Genomic DNA, 25814 nt, shown 5'->3' with positions numbered 1-25814 from the left:
GAAAAGCATGCTAGAATTTCAAATGTTCATTTAAAAAGAGAAACACTCTAATCCAAAGAACCATATATACAGTATATATTTTTTTCATTATTCTAGAGTACATTTTAAGAATCAATAGTTAGGAAGTGTATATTCTAAGGTTCAACGGTTTTTATTTATGTAATTGAGGAAAGACATCAAACAAATGGATTATACAAAGTGTCAATTGTCAATACAAATTAAAACAAACTAAAAAAGGTCACCCGCAAGGGGTTATAATATAGTCTCCCCAGCCCTCCCCGATCCTAAAACAGCCCACCTATCACTCAACCCTAAAGGAACAGGATGAAATCCTGAATTGTATTGCCAACAGCATGAATTACACAAAAAGTGAAAACTCAATTAAACAGCAAAGTTAACAAATGCATAGATCAACGCCAAATAGAGACACTTGGTTCTTACGGTACAGGAAGTTGTATATTCTAGTAAAGTATTTCCACCATTACTGCAAATGATCTCAAGACTTCAGAGGTTGTTTGCTTTTTAATGTGAGAAGGCACTTGAGAAATCCGATTCTTTGTTTTGTACCCCCCCCCCCCCTTCCTCAAAAATGGAAACTGCAATTTATTTCCAGTGTGTCCCTCTCTGCCCACAACTCCCCTTCTCTTTTCCCTACAGCCACGTCATTCTCCCCCTCTCTGAGTCTCACCTGATCTAGATACTACTTGCTCGTTAAGTTTAGTGCATCTGGCCCTAAAACTCCAACTTTCCAGGACAGGTTGAATTCAAATTATCTCATGCTCCAGATCCCACAAGTATCCCACGCTCATTTAACCTCTGCGAGACCAAAAAACATTCTGTCCAGAAGACACAACAGCACCACCTTTCCCCGATTCACCAGACACAAGGTGTATCTTCTCTCCAGTCGAGTGTAGACAAAAGGTATCCCCCTCCTAACATCTTAGTAACTTTTTCCCCCATCCTCTACCGTCAGTGTGTCCCCTCCCCCAAACACACAAACTCACGAGGCTCCAGAAATGATTTACAGACGAAACCATATTTTACACACAGGGTCATATACTTCAGTTATACATACAATACATTATACACTGTACTAGTATAATTCCCTTTTCTTGTTGATGGCAATGGATGTGTATGGTGGCCATTATGAAGCCATAATCTGTTAGAGTGGGTAGTAAAATGCTAATTTAGAAGGCTCAGGGGCCAGCACAGGCTCATTCGATAAATACAAAACCTGAGTGAGTAATCAGTCAGGATAATCCTGCAAAAAGCAGTTCTGTGGTGTGTTTGCACAGAGACTCCGGATACCGGATACGTGCTGTTCTCCCTTCCAAGACCTCTGCTAAAAAGCTGTGTTTGACACTCGCAAAACTGTTATGTTCTCCTTATCATTTAAGCAAGACCGACATAAACGCATATATATTATATTTATTTTTACCAGGCTCTTATTGCAACGTACATACTTTAATAACCACGTGCAATCAGATGTTTCTATACTGGCACTCTCTTTTCACATAATCCTTATTTCTTTGCTCAGTTTGTGTCCTAGCTGAGAAAGTGAGGCACTGAGGAGACAGCAGGCGCACAGAATCGGCAGGTTTACCATAAGTTCCTTCCTCTTTACGTTTGCTCTCCTCGGTTCTTAGGGGCTGCTGCTGGGCGAGCTCCATGTCTGTCTGCATTGTGTTTACCGAGGAGGAGGCGTTTACAGTACGTTCTGGAAGAGAGAACTCTTCCCCCAGCCCAGTGCACTGGGCTCATTCAGCACAGCCGCCACACCCTGCCCACATTCCTGTTAAAGCCACAGGCAGCAGAGAGTTTGCAGCAACTGGTGGAGATTCTCTTCCAGGGTAGGAAAGAGAAAGGCATAATGGACTACAAACGCATCATACCCAAAGCATCCTGACAATTCGATCACGGTTCCTGACCTATAATTTATTAACCACCTTTATAAAGAAGATACACCCAAGGCGGTGTACAGCAGGTACAGTTTAACATCAAACTTCCAATTTTGTAAAAAGCATAACAGTAGTAAAATCTACAAGTACAAACATAAATACATTAAATACAGCAAATTGAAAAGGATTACCATGAAACAGGATCAAAAATGTACATATTTAACAGCACTGAAATTCAAATAACAGAGATATAATATGGTGTAAGCATAATACTAATGAAATATCTAATAAGCACACAATTAGCACATTCAAATAACATTGCTACGATCAGGGGCGGCCCCCAACTATTACCACCTGAGGCACTCATCAGGAGCGGCACCTCAGAGGGGCGGCGTTTTACCTCACGGTGACATTCCAAACCCGGCAGTGATTCCCATACACCAGGGTTGCCAGGTGGAAAATTTTTTTCCAGCCCACTGGAGCCCAAAAAACAGCCCAAAAACCGCCCAAACACAAACCCCGCCCCTGACACCCCCACCCCCGCGTCATCACCCCCGCCCCCGCCGTCATAAACCCCGCCCCCGCCGTCACCGGCCCCGCCTCCCCGTCATCGGCCCCGCCTCTTACGTCATCGGCCCCGCCTCCCCGTCATCGGCCCCGCCTCCCCGTCATCGGCCCCGCCTCCCACGTCATCGGCCCCGCCTCCCACGTCACTAACCCCGCCCAAAACGTCATTAACCCCACCCAAAAACGTCACTAACCCCGCCCCCCCGCGGCCGAAAAAACCGCCCGAAGCACAAAAACCAGCCCAAAAAACCGCAACCCGCCGCGGGCAAAAATTTCCCGCGGCGGGTCGCGGAAAACCGCCCAATTGGGCGGTAAAACCGCCCACCTGGCAACACTGCCATACACTGCCCTGCCGGCACCCACCTCTTCCCTTTACTGCGGCTGCCTCTCTGATGTAACTTCCTGTTTCCTCAGCGGCTCAGACAGCCGCAGTAAAGGGAAGAGGCGGGTGCCGGTGGTAGCAGGGCAGCATATAGGAATCGCTGCCACTGCTGGGTTTGGAACGTCACCGTGAGGTAAAACGCTGCAAAGGGAAGGGAGCGGCATCTCGGCCGGGGGAGGGGAGCTGCACCTTAGCTCCGCCTCAGATGACATCTTGTCTTGGGTGAGCCCTGGCTACGATACTAATGCTTTTCTACAATACTACTTACCATATAGCTGAGGGGCCAAATGCAGATATATAGATGGGGGCAAGATGCGTGGTACAGAGTCAGGATAAATAAATGGGTGGCTAAAGTAAAGACAAGTTCTTTGTACAGTTAATCAAGATATAAGGAACTGGTCTAAGTTACAGTGTGTGTGTAGCAAGCTAGTCCAGGTGCAGAATGGGTGTATAGTGAGTATTAGTAAAGACTTGGGAGAAGAGACAGGCTTTCACCTGCTTCCTGAAGTAGAGGTAGTCTCAAGTTATATGTAGCCCCTCTGGGAGTAAATTCCAGAGCGTGGGGGCTACTCCTGAGAAGGCTCGCTGGCAGATATCACATCATACAATTTCTTTTGATGAGGGGACAGATAGTGATGATCCTTGAGAGGTCTCAAAGGTGTGTAGAGGGCTAACTTATTCTTGTCTGAGGGCCTTGAAAATCAAATATAGAGTTTTGAATTTAGCCCTGTAAGGTACTGGGAGCCAGTGTAGTTTTTGCAGGAAGGGTGTGATGTGGTTACGACATTTGCAAACTTCTATCAGTCGTGCTGCAGCATTCTGAATTACTTAGAGCTGATACAAATTCTTTTTTGGTTTGACCAGTGTACAGGGACTTCTGAAGCCTGTTTATAACCTCATTAACTCACATAAATGAAAACAGGACTCATGTATTTGCAAAACGGCAACAACTTGGTCCTATCTTTATTTAAATCCAACTTAACTTAAAATTAAGTATCCCCAAGCCAACCTAAAGCTTTCAAGATTTAACATGCCAATCCCAGTCCACCACCGTTAGCAAGACTGATAATTCATGAAGCGGCAAACCAGAATTCCCCACCGCACAGCAAGGGGGCTCAATGTTAAGCCCAGCTGCCCCAGCTGCAGAACTTATGTCACACCAGGCTTGGGTACAGCTGCTACCAGCCCAGGATAGTTTTACTTGCTCCAGGCTATCTACCCATTCCGCTGCAGTCAGTTGTGCCGAGATTACATTTTCAAGTATGTTTTGCAAATCATTATTAAACAGGTCATTCCCAATGTCTGACAAATACACATTGTCCTTCCAAAAGAACCCCTCGCATAGCTCCTTAGCCCATGTATGTGACACTTGCAGGCCACCCATTTGAAGGACACATGTTGCAATTTGCCTGTTCACCTTTTTCCTTTCTCTGCCCAATAACTTCCATTGTTTGTGACACAGTAGCCATTTGCAACAATTCAACTGAAGACCGTGCTCCCAAGTAATTTCCACCTAGATGTATGACAATGGCACTTGCGGGGGCCAAATTGGCTGATCTATGCCAGAGAAATGGGACAAACTATGCCCATCTCATTCCCCTAACTTCCATCCAGTGCACTCTAATGTCGCATAAGGTTTTGCCTCGGCTCAGCAAGCAGCCCATTTGACAAAAGAGTGTCCAACAATCCACATGCTTTTCGTCCCAAAGGCAGTCCGTGAAACAGAAAATAAACAGTTGAATTATCAAAAGGCCTCATGGCTGTATGGGAGTACATTTCTAACGTGATTTATATGCCTCCGACTTCCATCTGCCTATTTTTTTGATTGTTATTGGTGGGAGACTTTTGGCCATCGCGCTGGTGGCAGCACCTATCCTAAAGGAGTTTGTCACAAAGTTATTCGGATTATGTCCCAAGTTCTGTACACATTTACGCAATACTGCCGTGAATTGGAACAAGGTGAGTAGGGAGCCATCCTGCTGTACTAAAAAGGGTGGCTCCCCTTTTGGCCTCATCAGTATGTAATCCTGTATGTTTACAACGGGCAGGCAGGTAGAGATTCCAACTGGGTTAATAGAATGACCTGCCCCCTAACCATCTGATCTGTCTTTGATTTGTGAGTCGTAAGTCACAGGGTAGTTCCCTCCAGAGTGACCTGGCTGTGTAGCAGTCCGCGCCCTTCGCTTGTCCTCCTGGAGGGAACCACCAATTTGCAGATTCTGAATGCCCCAAAAAAGGCTAAGGAAAAGGCGACCCTGAATAGTCTGGTCTCAAACTGCGAATTGCTAACCTCCGCCAATGCATGCCAAATATTTAACAATATCTCATGTGTGATAGGGAATCTTTTATCAGGCCTGACTCCTAGCTCCCACTTCTAGTCCTCTAGGAGCTTGCTTATGAGAAAACTTCTCCTTGGGTCATCCCATCCTGCCATCTTCATGAAAAATGATACTGCAGATAGGTAACTAGCCACTGATGCATATGATATGCCCTGTTTTCTTATATATTTGACTATCAGATTCTCAGGGATGGGGCCATTGTGCCAACCAAGGTTGTTTTGTGGGTGTACATGAGGAATTGTGATATTGAATAAATAAGGGTATGTTTGTGTCCCTAGTCATGCATCCAAAGGTTATATAATCCTTTCCAGGCTCCGCTCATTCTGCCTCGCCTCACCCTATGCTTGGAACAACCTTCCTGAGCCCTTACGCCAAGCCCCCTCCCTGCCCGTCTTCAAGTCTTTGCTTAAAGCTCACCTCTTCAATGCTGCGTTCAGCACCTAACCCTTACCATTCAGTGAATCCAGACTGCCCCAATTTGACTGCCCCTATCGGACCGACCGTTCACTTGTCTATTAGATTGTAAGCTCTTTGAGTAGGGACTGTCTTTCTTTGTTAAATTGTACAGCGCTGCGTAACCCTTGTAGCGCTCTAGAAATGTTAAGTAGTAGTAGTAGTTCAAGACAGCCACTTAATCATTTAACTTATTAGTGGAACATAACTACAGAGGCATGGTGTGGTCGCATTTTCAATATGGTAATACTAGGGCCCAGCTAAGGAACAGGCTATTTTGAGTTAGTCTTTATTGGACCAAACTTGCTTTCCTTGTGCCATCACTATCCAGCGGGTAGGCAGTGTCTTAAAAGGTGGAGGCTAAATTTTTTGTTTGTTTGTTTTTAACATTTAAATCACACATTATCCCAAGCAAAGCCAGGTTCAATGTGGCTTACATTTGAAAATACAGTGAGACAGAATAATTGAATTCAGTTATATCATGGGAGCAATTAGATGGATATGTCTGAAACATTTAATAAAGTTGAGATTAGCATATATAGTCAGCTGGGCATTAAAAAGTTTATCCTTTATTGATGCCACATGTTCAGAAATCATAGCCATAAGTATAGGCAGTTATTCAAAGATTAACACATACACCCACCAAGTCAGGCATCCATACACACATTACAAACGTAAACAACTTCTACAGAGTACATCCAAATTTTAATTTTGATTTCCTTATTTCCATCTTCCAAAATTCCAGACAGCAGATGTACAGATCAGTAGGACCCAAAGCAGTCCAAAACAAGTAAAGTCACAAACAGTTTATACCTAATTTTTCAACCACCCTTAGGATTCACCTTTGGGTTTAAAAAGCAAAACTATGTGCATGTAAGGTCTGGATGAACAAATGAAAACAATAAAAGTTTAAGGAAATGCCCATAATATGTGGTAGCAATAATGAAACAATGATGGAATAATCACATAGCAAGCAGCCTGAGGCAACAGCGTTATTTTCCACTAAGCATAATTAACTTTGTATGAACTTGGCTGCTAATATTGTGCTGAACTGGACAATGTTGGCACATTTAGACTCTGTGTACATCCGTATGCTGCACAAGCTGGCATGTTTGAAAATATAAGCGAGATTAAATAAAAATGCTACCAACAATAAAGAACGACAACACGGTGGCAGCAGCTCAAAGGTTTGTTTTGAGTGTACTAGAGATGACGGCTGCGTGGGGGGGAGTGGAAATAGAGATTAACCTAATTGGTTTAAACGTGTCGACGTCACTTCGTCTCCTGTCTATTAAATCTCGTTGCTAGCACCTCCCGGCGTGGGGGTTAGTACTGCGCATGTTCTACGTTGGAAGTCTGTATCCAGGCAACCTCAGCAGCAGACGTGCTGCAAATCATTTTTTTACGGCAACTATAGTGAGGAGTGATGATCGTGTTCGTATGAGGAGAGGGTGTGTGTGAGGTTTGGTAGCTGCGAGATAGCTTCTGTAACTTTTCTTTGTTGGCTGTGTCGAGATATCATTCAGTTTCACGTCACGAGTTCTGCTACAGAGATTCTTAGATACCCATTCTCTAATTACGAGAGCTGTCATTGCTGCAGTGTCCGTGACTAGAGAGACATACTTCTAGAGGGCTGTCGCTGCTGCATTATATAAAAGTTATAGACGCCCCCACTTCTAACTTTTCTCTATTGGCTGTGTCGAGATATCCCCTAGTTCACGAGCTGTGCAACAAAGATTCTTAGATAGCTGTCAATGCTGCAGTGTACGTGACTCAAGAGACATACTTCTAGAGAGCTGTCGCTGCTGCATTATGTAAAAAGTATAGACGCCCCCACTTCTAGAGAGCTATTATTGCTGCAGTGTTTATAAGAGACGCCCTCACTTGTAGAGGGTTGCCACTGTTGCAGTGTCTTTGAGAGACACTCCCATCCTCGGCTGCTTATCACTGCTGCACTGTCTATGAGATATACCCCTACCTTGGGGGGGGGGGGGGCTGCCGTTAATGCAGGGTCTATGAGAGACATTCTTAGCATTAGAAGGCAGCCGCAGAGTCCTGAAGAGACTTCAAACTCCATTCCTCGGAGGGCTGTCCTGTACTGTCTGTGAGAGATGTTCTCCACCTGGAGGGCTGTTAGTGCTGCAGAGTCTGTATGAGACCTCTGCGTACACCTCCAGAAGGCTGTCCCTGCTGCAGAGCTTTTCTGAGACCTTTATAAGCCTAGAAGGCTGCCACTGTGTCAGTGCTCTGGGAGACATCACTTATTTCTTAGAAGGCTGTTTGATAATATGTCTATTAAGAAACATTCCCTGACTGGGTATTGATACCACACAGCTCACCCATGTTCCGGACACAGGATGAGATGGACAGGACCATATTTGTGGGCAATTTGGACAATGATGTTAAAGAAGAAATTCTCTATGAGCTTTTTCTACAGGTATATGAGGGAAGGGGGCTGGCTAAAGGGATTGGGGGAGGGGAGGAGAAGTCTGGAAAAATCCTTTAAAAAGCCGTAGGATGTGAGGAACTTTAGTTATGCTATGTTGGAAATGTCAGTAGCCTAAATGGTAAAATAAAGTTTTCTGAAGTAGTACTTTTTACAGTAAAATCTAGTTATGCACAGGTGCAGCTGAATGCCATTATATAAATGGGATATTGGAAGTCATCAGAAAAAATGTTCTTAGAAGTTTTTGTTTGTTTGTAGCTACAGACTTGAAAATTCCAGAAATGCTTGGTAGTACTCACATTAAAGTATACCTTATATTAAGTAAATTTTCAGTAGAGAACTATAGAAGCCAAATTCATGACCAGCCCAAGAGTATCCAGTGCCCTAGGTGATGTTTCAGCCAAGTGCCCCACCACCCTGCCTCACTCCAGGGGTAGCTTAAGACCTTACTCCCTCCTCATTCAGCATCTCCCCTTATCCTTCAGCCCTACCCCCCATAGTCTTTCATCTCCCTTTGCTGATCAACTTCCCCCAATCCCATAGTTCAGCATATCCCCATCCCATTGTACCCACTGTTCAGCTTCTCCCCCTCTTTCCTTCCCCTTGCACTGCTGCTACTGTCACCTCTCCTGAGATCAAAGGAACAAGCCTATTCAACACTGGTGTGGGGTCTGTAACCAGAGGCTTGTTCTTCAGCAGTGCCACATCCTGCTTCCCCTCCGACACAGGACTGTATTGGAGGGGGGAGCAGGCTGTGGTGGCGCTCAAGCATGGGCCTGTGGTTGAAGACCTCACGCTGGCACTAAATCTTTGTCCCTTTGTTCCGGAAAAAGGGAGGGCAGTAGTGGGAGCAGCAGCAGGGGATGGGTAAACAGGGGAGATAAAATACGGCACTTCCCCCCCCCCCTGTCCCCTTCACGCCCAGGTGGTGTTGCTCTAGGCAGATGCATGGTCTGCTTAATGGCAGGGCCTGCCCTTTCCAGATGTAATTTAATTGATCATTGCTTGTTTAAAGTTAATTTCTTTTCATTGTAAATTTATTAAAATTGTAGTTATTACATCCAAGAAACTGTCTTGTTGAGAACAGTATTGAATTTTAGGGGAATAAAAAAAGAAACACTCAAAAATAAATTGGCGATGCCATAGCACTTCTGTGTTCTACCAGTCCACAGTTAAGGAGATTACCAGATCACAATTAAAAATACCTGTATTATAAGTAAGACAAATATGCTTGCCAGTAACAGACAATTCAATATTTAAATGTGTATATTTAATTACAAGGGTATATAACTGGGGAGGAGATAAGGGGGGGAAAGGTAATTTTGTTTCTGAATTTTCAGGGGAGCACATGGAGATGTAGAAAGGTCAATTGACCTGCAATTTGATATTAATAAATGCATTCTAAATATTTGCCTATAATGTTGATAGTGAAGAAACTATGTTTTACGCCTTTAAAATGTATTGGATATTTTCCTTTAAATATGTCTGGTGTATTTCTCCAGTTTGGCCAGCAGGTGGTGCATGTTTATGCTTAACGCTGTAAGAGGACTGACTTCTCTTTCTTATATTTGGCACACAGATAATAGGAAGTGCATGTAGTGATGTAACCAGTTGTTATTTGAAATTTGACTGTTCTGGGCTCTGATTGGCCTGGAGTTTTGAAATTGCCCAGCAGTGGCTGGCTGGCTGCTTCAGTTTCAGCCTGGGAGAAGGAGAGAGAGAGCTTTTTTGCTGAAGCTCAGTGAGCAGATATATGCCCTGATCTCCCCAGGTACTTTATAAGAAGTATGCAAGTGTTTAGTTAGTGTTATGATTGATCCTTATTTCAGTTACCAGTTATTGTTTGCCAATTGCACTATTTTGTTCCACTGTTCAATCAGTATTTTTGAAGAGAATAAACATAATTGTTTGCCTTGTTTGTCTGGATCACTAGGGATAACTTGAGAGCAGGAGACTCGCCCAGAGGTGGTTGGGACCCTGCTGGTGGAAGGAGGGTGCTAGTGTAGAGCACAAGCAGCAGGTACAGGCGGACCATAGCTTTGCAGGGGATAGACCCTTTAAATGGCTATGGGATAACCCCAGGTGGGTGACTAGGCATTTCGTGACATTGACCCCTCAGGTACCTTGGTTATGGGACGCATCCAAAGACAAAGTGTGAAGGAGAGACTACTCTTCTGAGTCCTTGAGAGGTTGGCGGAGGACAACTTAGTTTGAGGGTCTGTGTTTGCTGGATGCTTATTAGCTTGCATTTGCATTCTTCATCTTCTCTTTTGATTCGCCCAAATGAGATCAGGTCCACAGAAAGATAGAGGGCTTTGACTGGAATATGTGTTGAGGGTCTCTGTTTCCAGTTCTTTAATTGAAAATGGTTACAAAATGCTATATCGATGGTATTTCGCCTCCAGTAGATTGGCAAAAATGTATAATCGGAGATCTGGTCGATGCTGGAGGGCTGTGCAGAGGTGGGAGACATGTTTCATATTTGGTGGACATGTCCTAAGATACAGATCTATTGGGCAGAGTTACTGAATATATTTAGCCAAATTATTGACGTGCACTACTCCGCCATAGCAGAGACCTGCCTCCTGCACTTTTGCCCCATTGGGGTTCCCCCGATACACATTGCCTAGCCTCAGTGTTGTTTGTAGCGGGGAAAATTAGGCTGGCGTCTGCCTGGAAGAACCCCCTTCTGCCTCTGGTGTTGAAGGTTATCCACAAGATGGATCATTTATATCAGGTGGCAAAAATGACTGCTATAAGAGCTGATCACATTATACAATTTTACAGGCAATGGAATGTGATAAAAGAAAAGGAATGCCAAATTAAAAGGGAAAAGGGCATAATGCAAGCAGAATGGACATAGCACAACAAAGGCTGAAGAAAATTAGGCAGTGAACATAATTTACACAAATACAATAATAAATGTTTTGATGTATTAATTTTATATACCGTCTTTTACCAAGGAGTAAAACTAGTTTACAACCAATAAATACACATTAAATATAACATTTATGAAATAATAAAGCAATGTTACAAACTCATTAACCTCGGAAGTTTAAGTTAGGGTAGCATTTTTTTCTGAAGGTAGTGCTTATATTAAGCTGCTATCTATATATCTGGGCAAAGTGCTCTTTACCTTATTATTCCTCCAGACCAGTTCAGGCAAGCGGGTTATGCATTCCTACTAGCAGATGGAGATTGAAAACCACTAGCCTTAAAGTGAGTGTATAACTAACCTGTGCAGCCTCCCCTTAGCCAATATTTTCTCAGTCTCCGCAGATGGTAGGTACCTGTGCAGCCTGCTTGTGTAAAGGGTCTCCTGGTAGGTTTTGGTCCTTTCCCTTTTAGGTTAGGAGTCTTCCCAGGAGTTGTGCCCACAAAAATGTTTTTAAAAAAGCAATTTGGCATATTTTTTCTTTGGCAGCACTAGCTCCGCATCCTCCCAACTTGAAGATGCCATGGAACCTCTCTATTATGAAGAGAAAGAGGAGAGGATCAATCAAGGCTGTTCCCCCAGTGGCTGAACCTACTTCGGCTTCTAGGCAGCTAAATTTGGAAGCTTGCAGGGTGAGGACAGAATCAGTGTCGCTGGTCACTTTTTTGACCGGGTCTGTGTTGACAGACTGCAGTGCAGAGGAGATCTCATTGAGCCCTATATTGACAGCACCCTCCCAACCTGGAAGTGCTGTGTTCATCGGAGGAGAGCGGGACAGAGGAGCCAGTCTGGTGCAGATGCTGTCCTCGCTCGGGGGTCTTCCGGTGTCTTCTTCCTCTCCCAGTGCTGGGGGCATGGTGTCATCATCTCTAATTGGAGTTGCTGCTTCCTGTGGAGTGTCTGGAGAGAGTCGAGTGGGAGAACTGCAATCTGGAGGTTTGTAGGTGAAGAAATTGGCTGTTGTGACTTTAGAGTTGCTTTGGGAAGTAATTCAGGTAGTGAACTGCTCTTTACAAACAGTTGTTCAATAATTGGTGACAGTAAAAATTTCAAAAAGGTTCAGCAGGAACAGGCTACTTGTGTGGTTGGAATCCACAGAGGGGCGATCTGCTCAGACTCAGGAGGGAGTGGTTGCCTTGATGAAGGACAAGGGTATGGAGTCCAGGTGTGCGGATGTTATAATGCCGTTGTATCGCTCCATGGTGCGACCGCACCTGGAGTATTGTGTTCAGTACTGGTCTCCGTATCTCAAAAAAGATATAGTAGAATTGGAAAAGGTACAGCGAAGGGCGACGAAAATGATAGTGGGGATGGGACGACTTTCCTATGAAGAGAGGCTGAGAAGGCTAGGGCTTTTCAGCTTGGAGAAGAGACGGCTGAGGGGAGATATGATAGAAGTGTATAAAATAATGAGTGGAATGGATCGGGTGGATGTGAAGCGACTGTTCACGCTATCCAAAAATACTAGGACTAGAGGGCATGAGTTGAAGCTACAGTGTGGTAAATTTAAATCGAATCGGAGAAAATTTTTCTTCACCCAACGTGTAATTAGACTCTGGAATTCGTTGCCGGAGAACGTGGTATGGGCGGTTAGCTTGACGGAGTTTAAAAAGGGGTTAGATAGATTCCTAAAGGACAAGTCCATAGACCGCTATTAAATGGACTTGGAAAAATTCCGCATTTTTAGGTATAACTTGTCTGGAATGTTTTTACGTTTGGGGAGCGTGCCAGGTGCCCTTGACCTGGATTGGCCACTGTCGGTGACAGGATGCTGGGCTAGATGGACCTTTGGTCTTTCCCAGTATGGCACTACTTATGTACTTATGAATATTTGCATTGCAAGGTTGAATTTTTGGAAAATCAAATGAAGAAGAATAACTCAAGGTTATTAAACTTTCCACGTTCTCCATTAATTACAGCTATTGATATGGTCTGTAAATTTTTCCTTGAAATCCTGAAGATTCCATCTGTGGCATTGTTACCCCCCCCCAGATTAGAGCTTACTATGCTCCTGGCTTTGGAAGAGTATGCAATGAACAAGGTAGGGAGATACTTAACTTCAGAGAGGAAGAGCATGAGAGGTACCAGCACCTGCCCAAGTTCCCGTAAGTGGAGATGGGAAAGAGGAGGGTATTGTACTCTTAACCACAAGGAAACTGCTGGAAGAGAGATGCCAGGAAGGCAGAATGAGAACATCTAATTCATAACAAGCTAGAGACTATCTGTGACCCCCCTGAGCAAAAAAGTACCAAAAGTTGGGGTATGTAACTTATTTATACCACAAGATAGAAGGATATCAACTGCATATTCCTGCAAAAATTTGGCCTTAGATATGGACTAATTATGTATTTAAAATGAGAAACATTCACTAATAAGCAATTAACCCCAGATGTCACATACCTCACTTTAGGTATCTGCAGTTTTTAGGCTGTAGAACATGAAAAACATCAAAGCTGCGAAAACAAATTGCATAGTCCCTTTCTATTGACACTATAGTACACAAAACTATCAAAAATAAAGGTTGACCAAATGTACCCCTCCAAACTTTTATAGCCGTTATCTCTGTTATTTGTAACCCCACTTTGGGTGCCTTTTCATTCAGTGAATCACATTTTTATTTTTCAGATTTGCAATGTATTGAAAATTTTTGGTTAACCAGAAAAAAATAACAAAACAAAAACATAGCAAAAAGGAGAACCATAACGGTGAAAATAAGCAAATGAAAACTTATACTACCATAAGACATATGACTTACAAGGAAACACAACAAATAGAAAACATTCATCCACTAAATAAAAACTGGTCTACAGTCAAACTAGAAGAATTATGGAGGGAGATTACATATTAATGAACAATAAAGAAAGCATAATACATACTTATTTGACTGCAAATTAAAAAGTAATATCAACAATGGTACTCTACTTCTTCCTCACCATGAGCCCTCTGAGCCCTGCTCAACAGTAGTAAATAGCTCCTGCAGTTGTACAGGGTCAATAAAGACATAGGGGATCTTTTACTAAGGATTAGCGTAAGTTAACTGCCACAGGAGCCATTTTATTCTTATGGGCCCTGCTGCAGATAATATGCACCGATCTTTAGTAAAAGACACCTATAGTCTTGCCACTGAAATTTATATTTAAATCGTTTTTATTGATGGTAGTAAACAATACAATCTTTATAATGTAACAGCTTCCATCATTATGAACTTCCCTACCCTATCCTTCCTACTCTACCCCCCCTTCCCTTTCTTCCCGTCCCTCTAGCCCTTCTACCTCCCCCCCCCTCCACCCCGTTCTAACGGTTAACTTTCATAACAACTATCAACAAAGCACAAAATTATACATTCAATAAGTGGCTTCTTGTTCTAGAAGGCAAAGTATCTAGAAATGGGCTCCATCTCGCTATATATAGATCGAGCTCTTTGCTAGGTTTTTCTTTGCAGCTTAGTCTCTCCATTCTCAATAGAGATATCATCTGTATTCTCCATGTTTGAAGCGATGGTCCTCGTGTCTCCAGCCAGTCTATTAGAATTGTTTTCTTCGCCAGCATGATGGCTCTTTTCACAAAAGCCGTATAGCCTTTGGGTCTTGGTTTGCTGAGTTCCGGTCTGCCAAATAAAAGCAAAGGTGAGTATATCCATCTTGCCTTCCACATTCTTTCTACTTGCCCAATTAGGCTAGTCCAGAAATGTACAACTCTTGGGCATCTCCAGAACATGTGTCCTAGGGTTGCTCCATCCCCTCCACATTTAGGGCAGGCCCCATCAGGAGACAGACCCATATGGAATGCCCTCCGGGGTGGAACATACAACCTCACGGCGAACCGATATTGGGTCTCCCAATGTGCAGCCCAGTTAGTTACTTGTCTCAGCGACACTACATATTCCTTAAAAGTACTCGGGGGTATGTGCGTTGCTAAATCCTTGCTCCAGTCTCTAGCATATTTCGCATAGTCCAATTCTAATTTGGTGTCTTTTATATGTCTGTGGTGATACAGTAATGGTACTTTTTGTTGTGCGTTCAAAGATAAAGCTGTTGGTAGTTCTTCCTGAATGTCCTCTGCGAGTGCCTCCCAAGGCAGGCTGCTCACATAATGCTTTATTTGCCAATAATGGAACTGATCCTTGGGTCCGAAAAGTTTCATTCCTTGTAGTTGCATTTGTGGCTGTAATCTCCCATCTTCGGTAAGTATTGGTAGTAGGTACGTAACTCCTTGGTTTTTCCATCGGGTGAATATGTTGTAAAGGAGACCTGGTGGGAAGTCCGGATTACCACCCAATGGAAGAAGTGGAGTTGCCCTAAAGGAGCAGTGATGTAATTTGCAAATCCACTTCCATGCTTTTTGAGCCGTGGGTAAAATGTGGGATATTTCCAGTGTTGGTGATATTTGACATTGTAATCCATGAAGCAAGCTGCTAAAATGGTATGGTTTAAATAGTTCGAGTTCGATCTTTGTTGCTGAGAAATCTGCAGTGTTTCTGAACCAGTCATTTAGGTGCCTCATGGCACAAGCTATAGTCATTGATCTTATATTCAGCAATCCCAGGCCTCCATATTCTCTAGGAGTACCCACCAAGTTCATTGGTAGTCGAGATTTCTTTCCTCTCCACAAGAATTTAGACAAAGCTGAGGTCAATTTTTTCTCATCTGTGCTTTTTAAATATATTGGTAGCATTTGGAATACATATAACCAGCACGGCACCACCATCATGTTATACATAGCAATTCGTCCTAACAATGATATTGGGAGTCCCTGCCACCTCTCCAATTTTGTTACAGTTTCTGACAGTAACCTATGGACATTCAGCTCATATAATTTAGACAAGTCTTGTGGGATATGTACCCCCAAGTATTTAAGTGCTGTCTTCATTTGTAGCTGAATGTCCCCTGCCACCCGCAGCTTCGCCCCCTGGGGGAACATCTGCATAATGCTTGATTTCTGTAAATTAATCTTGAATCCCGACATGCCTCCAAATACACTCATATGGTGGGTCAACCTGGCGAGTGACGTTTCGGGGTGAGCTGTCACTATCAATAGATCATCAGCAAAAGCCATCACCTTGACAGTGTCTCCCCCTACTTCCACCCCTGGTATGCCCCTCTCCCCTATCAGTGTCCTCAATAGCGGTTCAATCGCTAGTAAAAATAATGTGGGGGATAACGGGCATCCTTGTCTAGTTCCCCGTGCTATGGGAAATTGTGAAGTGCGGACTCCGTTCACTAGTATTGCAGCTGTAGGGTGAGAATATAATGTTTGGATCGCCTGGTGTATCCAGCCCCGGAACCCCAAAAGTCGGAGCACTTCAAACATATATTCCCAGTTTATAGAATCAAATGCTTTTTCAGCATCTAGGCTGATTATCACTGCCTCTATTTTGGCCTGTTGGCAATGCCCCATAGCTAACAAGAGCCGTCTTACATTTACTACCGATTGTCGATTACGTACGAATCCTACCTGATTGGGACTTATTAATCTAGGCAGACACTGGTGGATTCTATTGGAAAGTAGTTTGGCCAAGATTTTTACATCTACGTTTATTAAGGAGATGGGCCTATAAGAATCTGCCTGTATGTCTGGTTTCCCCGGTTTTAAGAGTAAAGTTATCAATGCTTCATTCGCATGCGCTGGGAAAGATTGTTGTTGTATTACCTCTTCAAAGTAATCCTTGAGGGCCCCTATCACTGAGGGTCCCAAGATCTTATAAAATTCACTAGCATATCCATCAGGGCCTGGGGCTGAGCATGTAGGTAGTGATTTAATAATTTCCTGTAACTCTTTCCCTGATATGGGTGCTTCCAGGGCCTGCGCCTCCTCACCCGTCAATTGCTCCATGCCTGCCCTTTTGAAATAGCTTTGTATAGTCCCTTTGTCTGGCGTCTGGCCTTGTTTGTACATAGAGCTGAAAAATTATTGGAAAACCTGTGTTGTTGTGTCTTTTTTGTGTTGGGGCACTCCCTCTCTGTTCTTCACCACTGTAATCACACGGGGCCCTCCTTTTTGTTTAACCAAGCTAGCCAGTAGCGTCCCTGCTCTATTGCCAAATCTCTGGAGTTTGTACTTCCTAAAGATTAACGCTTTATTAGCTCTCTCATGGAGCAAGGTGTTCAGCGCTATTTGTGCCGCCTGCATTTGTTCTTTATGGTAACCACTCGGTATCTGGATATATCTCCGTTTCGCTTTTTGGAAATTTTTCTCTAGATTGATAATGGCCCCTGTCATTCTGCGCTCTCGCCTAGCTATGTATGCAATAATAGCTCCCCTTATAACTGCTTTTGCTGCTGGCCAGAATATGGTGGGGCGATTTTTATATTCTGCATTGAATTCTATGTATTCTGCCCATTTGTTTTGGACATAGCTCTGGAAATCTTTGTTTGTGGCTAGGTATGTTGGGAATCGCCACCCCGCAGCACCTTGTCTGTTGTCTGGGTCTTTCAGAGCCACCCACACCGTAGCGTGATCTGATATCTCTACTGGCCCGATTTCTACTTCTTCTATTTGGGAGAATAGTCTTCTGTCTACCAATGCATAATCTATTCTTGAAAAGGTGCCATGTGCTCTAGATAAGTGAGTATATTCCCGTCTTTCTGGATATAGGTTCCGCCAGGCATCTACTACTCCAAGGTCTTGCATAAAGTGATGTAGTGCTCTAGCACTGCTTCCCCCCCCGCATTGCCCGTCTTGGAGTGGAGCAATCTAGCATTGGGTCTGCTACTAAGTTAAAATCACCTAACATTAACAATGGGAGTGACTTGTATGGTAGACATATTTGTACTAGTTGTTCATAAAATGCTTTATCATATAAATTCGGTCCATATATCGCTGCTACCAGGTATTCTTTATACTGCAGCCATAAACGGATGATCACATACCTTCCCTGGGGGTCACTAGCTATTAAATGGGACTTAGCTGCAAGACCTTTGCGTATCAGAATCGCTACTCCTCTCTTCCTTCCCTCTGTTGATGTAGCCTGTACTTCTCCTACCCATCCCCGTTTCAATTTTTGATGTTCTTCTGGTGTTAAACGCGTTTCTTGAAGACATGCCACATCTGCTTTATGGCGTTTTAATGCCGCCAATATTTTAGCTCTCTTTACAGGGGTCGAAACACCCCCCACGTTCCACGTAAGGAACCTAGTTGATGTGGCCTTAAGTATAGGGTAATTTTAGAAAACTAACTAGCTGTGTGTTTTTGTCCAACGCCGCCTCCGGTGCCCAGCTCACCGAGGCCTTCCTCCCCTCCTCCTGATTGGTCCCTGCTATTTTTTCCTGTTCCCGAGTACCCTCTAATCGGGATTGATGGTGCCTTCTTAACCCTTCATCAATGAGGTCTCTACATTCCTTCAGTTGTATTACTTGCGCTTTGCCTTCCCTCCTTCTCTTCCCTTCCCCCCCTCCCTCCTGCCTACCCTCCCTCCCCTCCTTCCCTTCCCTCCCATATTTACCCAACCCTCTATACTTCCCTACCATTATCCCCTCACTCTTCCTCCCACTTTCCAGTTGAAAGAGCGTGGATCTAATGATGGTGGGCTGCCCCCCCCTCCTTTTTCACAACATATCTGAATAGGTTGAACCCTTATAGATACAACCTATCTATACAATTCTCAACTGAACATATTTATATAATGTTAACATGTGGTAACCAAAGCTCCTATGAACTTAACTGAATGTCCTGCCGACATTTGCTGATCTTTTCGTCAGGTCTGCCTGATTTCAGTTTGGCCTCTACTGTTCTTCCTTCTCCTTGTGTGATGGTTTCATCCTTGTTCAGCATTTTCCTCTGTTTCTATTTTTAACCCCTGCTGTGCTTCTTGTGGCGTTGGAAAAGTTCTCCACACGCCTTCGATTTGTACTTTTAGTAGTGCTGGGTATAACAACATAAATCGCTGTTTCCTCTCTGCCAGGCGTCTGCATATAGGCCCAAAAGCCCTCCGCTTCTCTTGTACCGCTATTGAGTAGTCCTGAAACACTTTTATGGGCGCTCCATCGAAAGCCAGTGTGTCCCATTTTAGACGGGCCCCTCGTAAGATTTCCTCTTTGTGTATAAAGTTGTGCACCTTGACGATTACTGCTCTGGGTCTGGTTCCTGTGTTGCTCCGTTTCCCCAGGCGGTGTGCCCTCTCCAGACACAGAGGCCCCGTACTATCAGAGAGCGCGAATTCCGCTTTAAGCCAGCGTTCAAGCTGTACAGCAAGAGATCGGTCCGGGACAGACTCTGGTATTCCGATCAGGCGGAGGTTCGACCTCCTAGATCTATTTTCCAGGTCATCTAAGTGTTGGGTAAGAAGTCCAAGTTCGCGCCGTATTTCTTTAAGGTCTGATGCTCTGGTTGATTCTGTGTCTTCAATATCAGACACGCGCACCTCTAATTCCCCGGTTCTACGTGTTGTTTCTTCCAAGCGGGTTTCCATCCCCGCTATTTGGTCAGAGAGCTTGGAGAATTGAGGTGCCAATGCGGACTTCACCGCCTCTGTAAGCTGGGAGATCTGTGCTGTGGTAAAAGTTGTTGTATTCTCCGTTTTCGGGCTTGCCGCCATTTTGTGCTCTCCCTGCCCTCGGAGTTTTTCAATCTCTTTCTTTGCCGTCCTGGTCGACATCACCCTCTGTTCCCGAACTACAAAGGGGTCCATGTACTCTCCTTGAGTATAGCGTTCAGAGTTCAGGGTTCAATCCCGGATTTTATCGTTCTATGAAGTTAATAGAGGGGGGGCTCGCCCGGGAGAAAGCCAAGACACGTCTGCTCTCTCTCAATCCATCACGTGATCCCGCCACTGAAATTTATAATAAAAATAATTTCCTAAGAAATTTCAAAAACACATTAATCCTCAAAATTACATTGGCTTCCTGTGCAAGAGCGTATACATTTTAAAATCTGTACCCTAGTCCACAAGATACTTTATGAAGCAGCCCCAGCGTACATGGATGCCCTTGTCCACCTCCCTCCTAGAAACTCACTCAGGACTGCCCGTTCATACCTAACCCTCCATTACCCTACGTGTTCTAGGCTGAAGTATAAGACCATGTATGCTTCCACCTTTTCCTACATCAGCACTCACTTGTGGAATACCCTGCCAAAATCAGTGAGAATGGTTCCGGATTACCTGGCTTTTAGGAAATTGCTTAAGACCTGCTTATTTGAGCAAGCCTACCCCACAGATCCTGTTCGCCTTCGTTAATCTCAGGAAGCCACCAGTTTGGACTGACCCTGCTATCCTGGACTGACCCATCTATTTTTCTCTAACTTACTGTCCTGCTTACCCCTTTCCGTTTATTGTACTCTGTCTGTTTGTTATTCAATTGTTGTAAGCCACATTGAGCCTGCCAGAGGTGGGAAATTGTGGGATATAAGCACAGTAAAATAATTAATAAACAGCCAAGGGCCACAGTGAATATAAGAAAGCTCCAAGGGCCACCAACAGATTTCAAGCATACATATTTAACTTTTAAAAGTTAATTACCACTAATTATGTAAACCGCCTTGATCTGCTTGTTTAGATGGGATTTTAAACATTGATACCAATATTGATTCTACCTCACTTCAAGGATAAATGTTTATTCTGCAACAAATCAAAAATGTTTGAGCTGCACATCCCTATAAAAGACCCCCCCCCCCCCATAAAAAAAAAGAAACATTTCATTCATTGTATATATATCATTTCCAATTCAGTCTGCAAATTCTGCAGCATAAAAAGGAAAGTATTACTCCAATTTACTATATGGAAAAATATGGGGCCCTTTTACTATAGTATGTAACCAGGATAAAAAACTGCTCCCCTGAGGGATTGGCAAGAGTCATTGAGGTCGCGGAGGACTTCTGTCTCCATGGTGTTGGGGACTAATCTGGACCGCTGGAGCAAAGGTGCTGCAGGGCAGCATTGGAAATCAAGCTGAGAGCTGCCTACTGAGGTTTCGGAGCCTGATTATACATTTTGCCAATCGGTTGGTGAGGTTTCAGAGCTGCCGGGAAGTGGGTGGAGCCATAGGAGCCAGCTCTGTGAGTACTTGAGCACCACCCAATATTGAGCAAACTCTGACTGTGTCCAGGGAGGGGTAGGTTCCATTGGGTTCAGCAACCCCAATCATTTTGAAAAGTTGGCTCCTATGGGTGGAGCAAGGGCCCCGTGAACTCAGAAGTGTTCATGGCTGCGGGGCAGAAGCAGGAGGGATTTAGCTGTAGCATATGATAAAGTGAGGCGCTGCTGGGTTCGGTTGTGCACATGTGCCTGCGAAGTGACATGGGCATGAATGTGCATGCCTCCAAATGCTGGATCCTGCTGGGAGAAAGAGGGGCCTTGTTTGGGGCTATTTCATCTTGAAGAGAAGCCACGGTTAGAGAGAGCATGGGGGAAGAGTCACAGGTCATATACGGGCGACAACTGGCATAGTTCTTTGACAGGACTTCTCAGTCATTTGCAGGACTTCTGTTGACCATTCTCCCAACTGCTTGAGGGCCACAAAGGAAGACTACGGGAACTGCATGCAGCCCACGTGTTTGAGACCATTGCTGTAGAGTGAAAAGACACATTATCTAACCCTTCTTTTGTGGACTGTATGCTTGATTGTTTTTGTCTGCTGTTATATATTTTTGCCTATTTGGAAAGTGCCCAATAAATAGTTTCCATATAAACCGTTACTGGACTCCAGAGGTTTTCCTCCCTACATCGAAGATTTGCTCAGATCTGTATTGGCCTGAAGGTTTAGGAGAAAGTGGTTTTAGTTCCCATTGGGAATCCTTTATCTGTGTGCTCTGGATTGGGAGTAAAAGAGCAGATAAGTGTGTGCATAGTAACCACAGACACCCAATCAACTGTCTGTATGGTTCGGGAACACTCACAGCCCCACCCAACAGAGACCCAACTACAATAAAACAAACACCTACTTGGCCTTCATTATAAAATTACCCTCCACAAGGCTCTATTGAATTAATGCATTTGCCTCAGGATCAGATATTCAAAGGGACTTAAGTTTAGTGTTAGCTGCTAAATAGGGAATGACCAATGTGTATGCAATACTACTTTAGTTTTTTTTCATAATAAAGCAGCCTGATAATCTTCCCAGTGATCTTAGACTTAAAAGTTTATCACGTTTTCCAAAGGTAACCTAAAACTGACATCCCTGTTGCTTAGTTCCAGCTCATTTTCAAAAGATAAAAACGTCCAAAAAGTGTCATAAAGCACCATTTGGATGAATTTCTTCTCAAAATATCCAAATCAGTATTTTCAAAACCTATTTTGTAGATGTTTGTTTATGCAATTTGTCTGCAGTGTGTCCAAATCACAAGGGGACATGTCGGGTGTTTTGGGGGTGGAATTAGGGCGGGCATACAGCGTTATGGATGTTTTACAGCCATAATGGAACAAAATGAATATGTGTAGAGCTAAAACTTCAATGTTTTGATCTAGACTTGTTTTTTGAACGAATAAGGCACAAACAGGTGCCCTAAATGTCCAGATGGCCACTGCAGGGATTCAGGAATAACCCCCTTTCTCCCCCAGTGGTCACTGACTCCCTTCCACCTTCCAAAGACTTGAATAAAAATAGTACTTACCAGCCTCTGACAGCTGCAGATGTTATATCTACCTGTGACACTTGTGGAAATTGTGAGCCCTCCAAAACCCACCAAAAGCCTACTGTACCCACATATAGGTGACCCCTTCATCCATAAGGGCTATTGTAGTGGTGTACAGTTTGGGGCAGTGGGTTTTGGAGGGCTCAGCAGACAAGATAAGGGGTTAATGGTGAGATGTCTACCTGGGAGCTTTTATATGAAGTCCACAGCAGTGCCCTCTAGGGTGCCCCATTGCTCTCCTGGGATGACTGTGTGGCTAGTCTACTAAGATTGCTGGCTTCTCCTACATCCCAATGGCTTGGTTTTGCGTGTTTTACACTGGGATGTTTTTTTTTTTAACGGACCAAAACGATAATTGCACAGAGCACAAAACCATCTAGCAAGTGGCCATTTTTGAAAATCACTATTTGCTATTTGGATTTGGGATGTTTAGCACAAAATGTCCAAAGTCTGACTTAGACGTCATATAGAAAATACCCCTCTGTGTTCCTCTTCCTCCCCTCACCCTGTCTCCTGTGGGGGAGGATGATGAGACCTTAATACTCCCTCTTATACTTCCCTCCAAAATTTAAAGGAACTCCTGTAGCCAGGGGCTACCAGACTAGCCACCCCCAATTACAGTTGATTGGCACTCCTGTTCAGCAGAGACCCAGAATATTCCTTCTATATATTCAAGAAAGGGTATATTTTGTATTTTGGCATCCTTCATTATAAAGACACATATGTGCAAGTGTGTTTGTATAAAATGCTAAGGCAAAAGTGGTAGAAATCACAAGTAGATTGAAGCACAGACATTTATGCCTGCTCAGGAGCAGGTGTGACTCTTTGTGCATTCACACGTTTATTATAACATACCTTCTTGGCACTGCACATACTTTGACATGCATAGCCTCTGGGGTAAGTTTGCGAAAATCCTTTATAAAATTATCCTTTTTGTGACTTATACAGATAACATTATTTGACCAGTTTACTCCACGCTGCCAGGAATAGAAATACCACTTTTCTACTGTACTTGGTAATGGGCTTCCTGTGAACTATATTTGAATAGTGGGTGCCCTGTAACTTTGTCAAGCAAGAAGAATGGAAGTATAACCACAGTAAGGGCCCTGTTTATTAAGGTGCGTTAGTGTTTTTAGCGCACCTACAGTTAGCACGTGCGCTAACCATGTAGGCAACTGTAGGAATATTGTAGGCATGTACATGGTTAACGCACGTTAAAAATGTTAACGCGCCTATAGCGCTGCTTAGTAAACAAAACCCTTAGTGTTAATGACAGTGTCAGCTAGAGTATCCTCTTTGTTAAAACTCTACAGTCTTTGTGAAATAGCCTAGCATGTAGAGGAATTTTATGATGTGTCTTCTGTCAGTATATATGTATACCTTAAAAATTCACCTAACATGATGGAAGAAGAATAGAGTCTGGAATTTTGTACTTTCTTGCAGGCTGGGCCATTAATTAAAGTGAGCATAGCTAAGGACAAAGAAGGAAACCCTAAGTCCTTTGGATTTGTCTGTTTTAAGCACACAGAATCTGTCCCCTATGCTATAGCTTTGTTGAATGGCATCCGTTTGTATGGCAGACCGATCAAAATAGACTACAGATCTGGTAAGTTTTGGTTACGTCATCTTATGCATATTGAATTGTATCAACATTTGACTGTGTGAAATGGTACCTACCGTATGCTTGACTGTCACACTCAGCTTCGGTGACATTCAGAATGGAATCCAGCTGCAGTACAGGATATTGCTATACCATGCAAATGCCTAGCTGTGAAAGTGTTGCCATTTCTTGCAAGTGACTATAGTTGAAGAAATTACATCCTGTTTTAGATTTTCCTTAGCGTCCCTCCAGACCGGCCTAGACGGTTGGGTTATGCACGCCTACCAACAGGTGGATGGAGACTGAGAACTACAGTATTTCTCAGTTTTCCAGCAGTTGGTAGAGGTGCGAGCCTGTACAGTTTCAACTAGTCTGGTAGGCCTGGGGATTCCTAGTCCTAAGGGGGGGGGGGAGTTACTAGGGTCAGCAGTGTTTGTAATTCATTCTAACTCCTAATTTTTCTGCTTCTTTTCCTGGGCTCCTTGGCTGCTGGCTATGGCTGTGACCTATGGGGGGTTACATTATGTCCCAGGGGTGTCAAACCTTGGAGGCTGTGTCCCTATACCTTCTGGTTCCTTGGCCCTGAGGGGTTCCTTTCTGTTTCTGGAGGTCTTTTTATGTGCCTCAGTTCCTGGTGCTGTTTTTTTTGTTTTTTACATTTTTAACACAGGGCAGTCTCAGGTTTGGCAGCGCTCTACTACTACTACTACTACTACTATTAAACATTTCTATAGCGCTACTAGACTTACGCAGTGCTGTACAAATTAACATGAAAAGACAGTCCCTGCTCAACAGAGCTTACAATCTAAAATGGACAGACGAACAGACAGCTAGGGGTGGGGAAATTGCAGTGGTAGGGGTGATAAGTGAGGGTGTTGAGTAAGAGAGTCATGGTTAGGAGTTGAAAGCAGTAGCAAAGAGGTGGGCTTTAAGCCTAGACTTGAAGACAGCCAGAGACTGAGCCTGACATACTGGCTCAGGGAGTCTATTCCAGGCATAGGGAGCAGCGAGATAGTCGCTGCAGTCTCTTTTTGTTTTATGCTCAGTTTGGGAGCACACGGGCTTTACCTTGCTGGTGGGGGTTTTCAGCAGTGTTCTGCCCCCCCCCCCCCCTTCCTCCAGCTACTTCTCCACTCCATGGGCCTGATTAACAGCAGTGATACATTGCCTATATATATATGACTGTCTCTGGGAAAGGTGACTAAAATAATGGATCCAAAATGTTGACAATGGCTGATTTATTTATTATTTTTTCATGTTGTGGGTCCTTAAGTAGTCTGAAAAAGTTGTATGTTTGAACTTCTGTAGCTTTATTTTTTCACATAAAAAGGATGGAGTTTGGATTGTATTTGCTCTAACATAAGTCATTAAAACCTAATTTTTTGTTTCTGGTGACTTTAGTCACCTTTTCCCAGAGATAGTTGGATATATCACATTCAGTGAATTCCAGATGGCTTAGGTGTGGTATTCGTTTTCCACATCATGATATATAGAAACGTAATCCATTTGGAAATGCCGGTAGAAATACACAGAGGGAGCAGGAGATCACTTGCCACTTACCAGTTAATTTGTTAGCTGGAGTTTTGTTTGTTACTTTACTGGTACTTTGGAAAGAAAGGTTGAAGAGAA

At 43.7% G+C, this 25814-nt stretch overlaps 2 protein-coding genes across 3 annotated transcripts in view; one reads left to right on the top strand and one right to left on the bottom strand.

The window, feature by feature from the left end:
• Positions 1–1729, bottom strand: part of LOC115470736 (erythrocyte band 7 integral membrane protein-like) — a 47465-nt gene extending 45736 nt beyond the window's left edge. Inside the window, 1 exon segment of the mRNA XM_030204227.1 lies at positions 1604–1729. Within this exon segment, the coding sequence (XP_030060087.1) occupies positions 1604–1682 (79 nt within the window). The 5' untranslated portion in view covers positions 1683–1729.
• A 5240-nt stretch (positions 1730–6969) lies between these two features.
• Positions 6970–25814, top strand: part of RBM11 (RNA binding motif protein 11) — a 46349-nt gene continuing 27504 nt past the window's right edge. The window contains exons 1-3 of one of the 2 annotated variants that reach the window (XM_030204225.1): positions 6970–7090; positions 7974–8076; positions 24029–24191. In XM_030204225.1, coding sequence (XP_030060085.1) covers positions 6978–7090; positions 7974–8076; positions 24029–24191 — 379 coding nt within the window. In that variant the 5' untranslated portion in view covers positions 6970–6977. Of the gene's footprint in view, positions 7102–7973; positions 8077–24028; positions 24192–25814 lie in introns of both variants that reach the window. The other variant, XM_030204226.1, reaches the window with a different exon arrangement.

Source organism: Microcaecilia unicolor, chromosome 5, assembly GCF_901765095.1.
Source record: "Microcaecilia unicolor chromosome 5, aMicUni1.1, whole genome shotgun sequence".
In the NCBI taxonomy this organism is placed as follows: domain Eukaryota; kingdom Metazoa; phylum Chordata; class Amphibia; order Gymnophiona; family Siphonopidae; genus Microcaecilia; species Microcaecilia unicolor.
The sequence above is the reverse complement of the archived record's forward strand: the minus strand, read 5'-3'. Positions and strand labels throughout refer to the sequence as shown.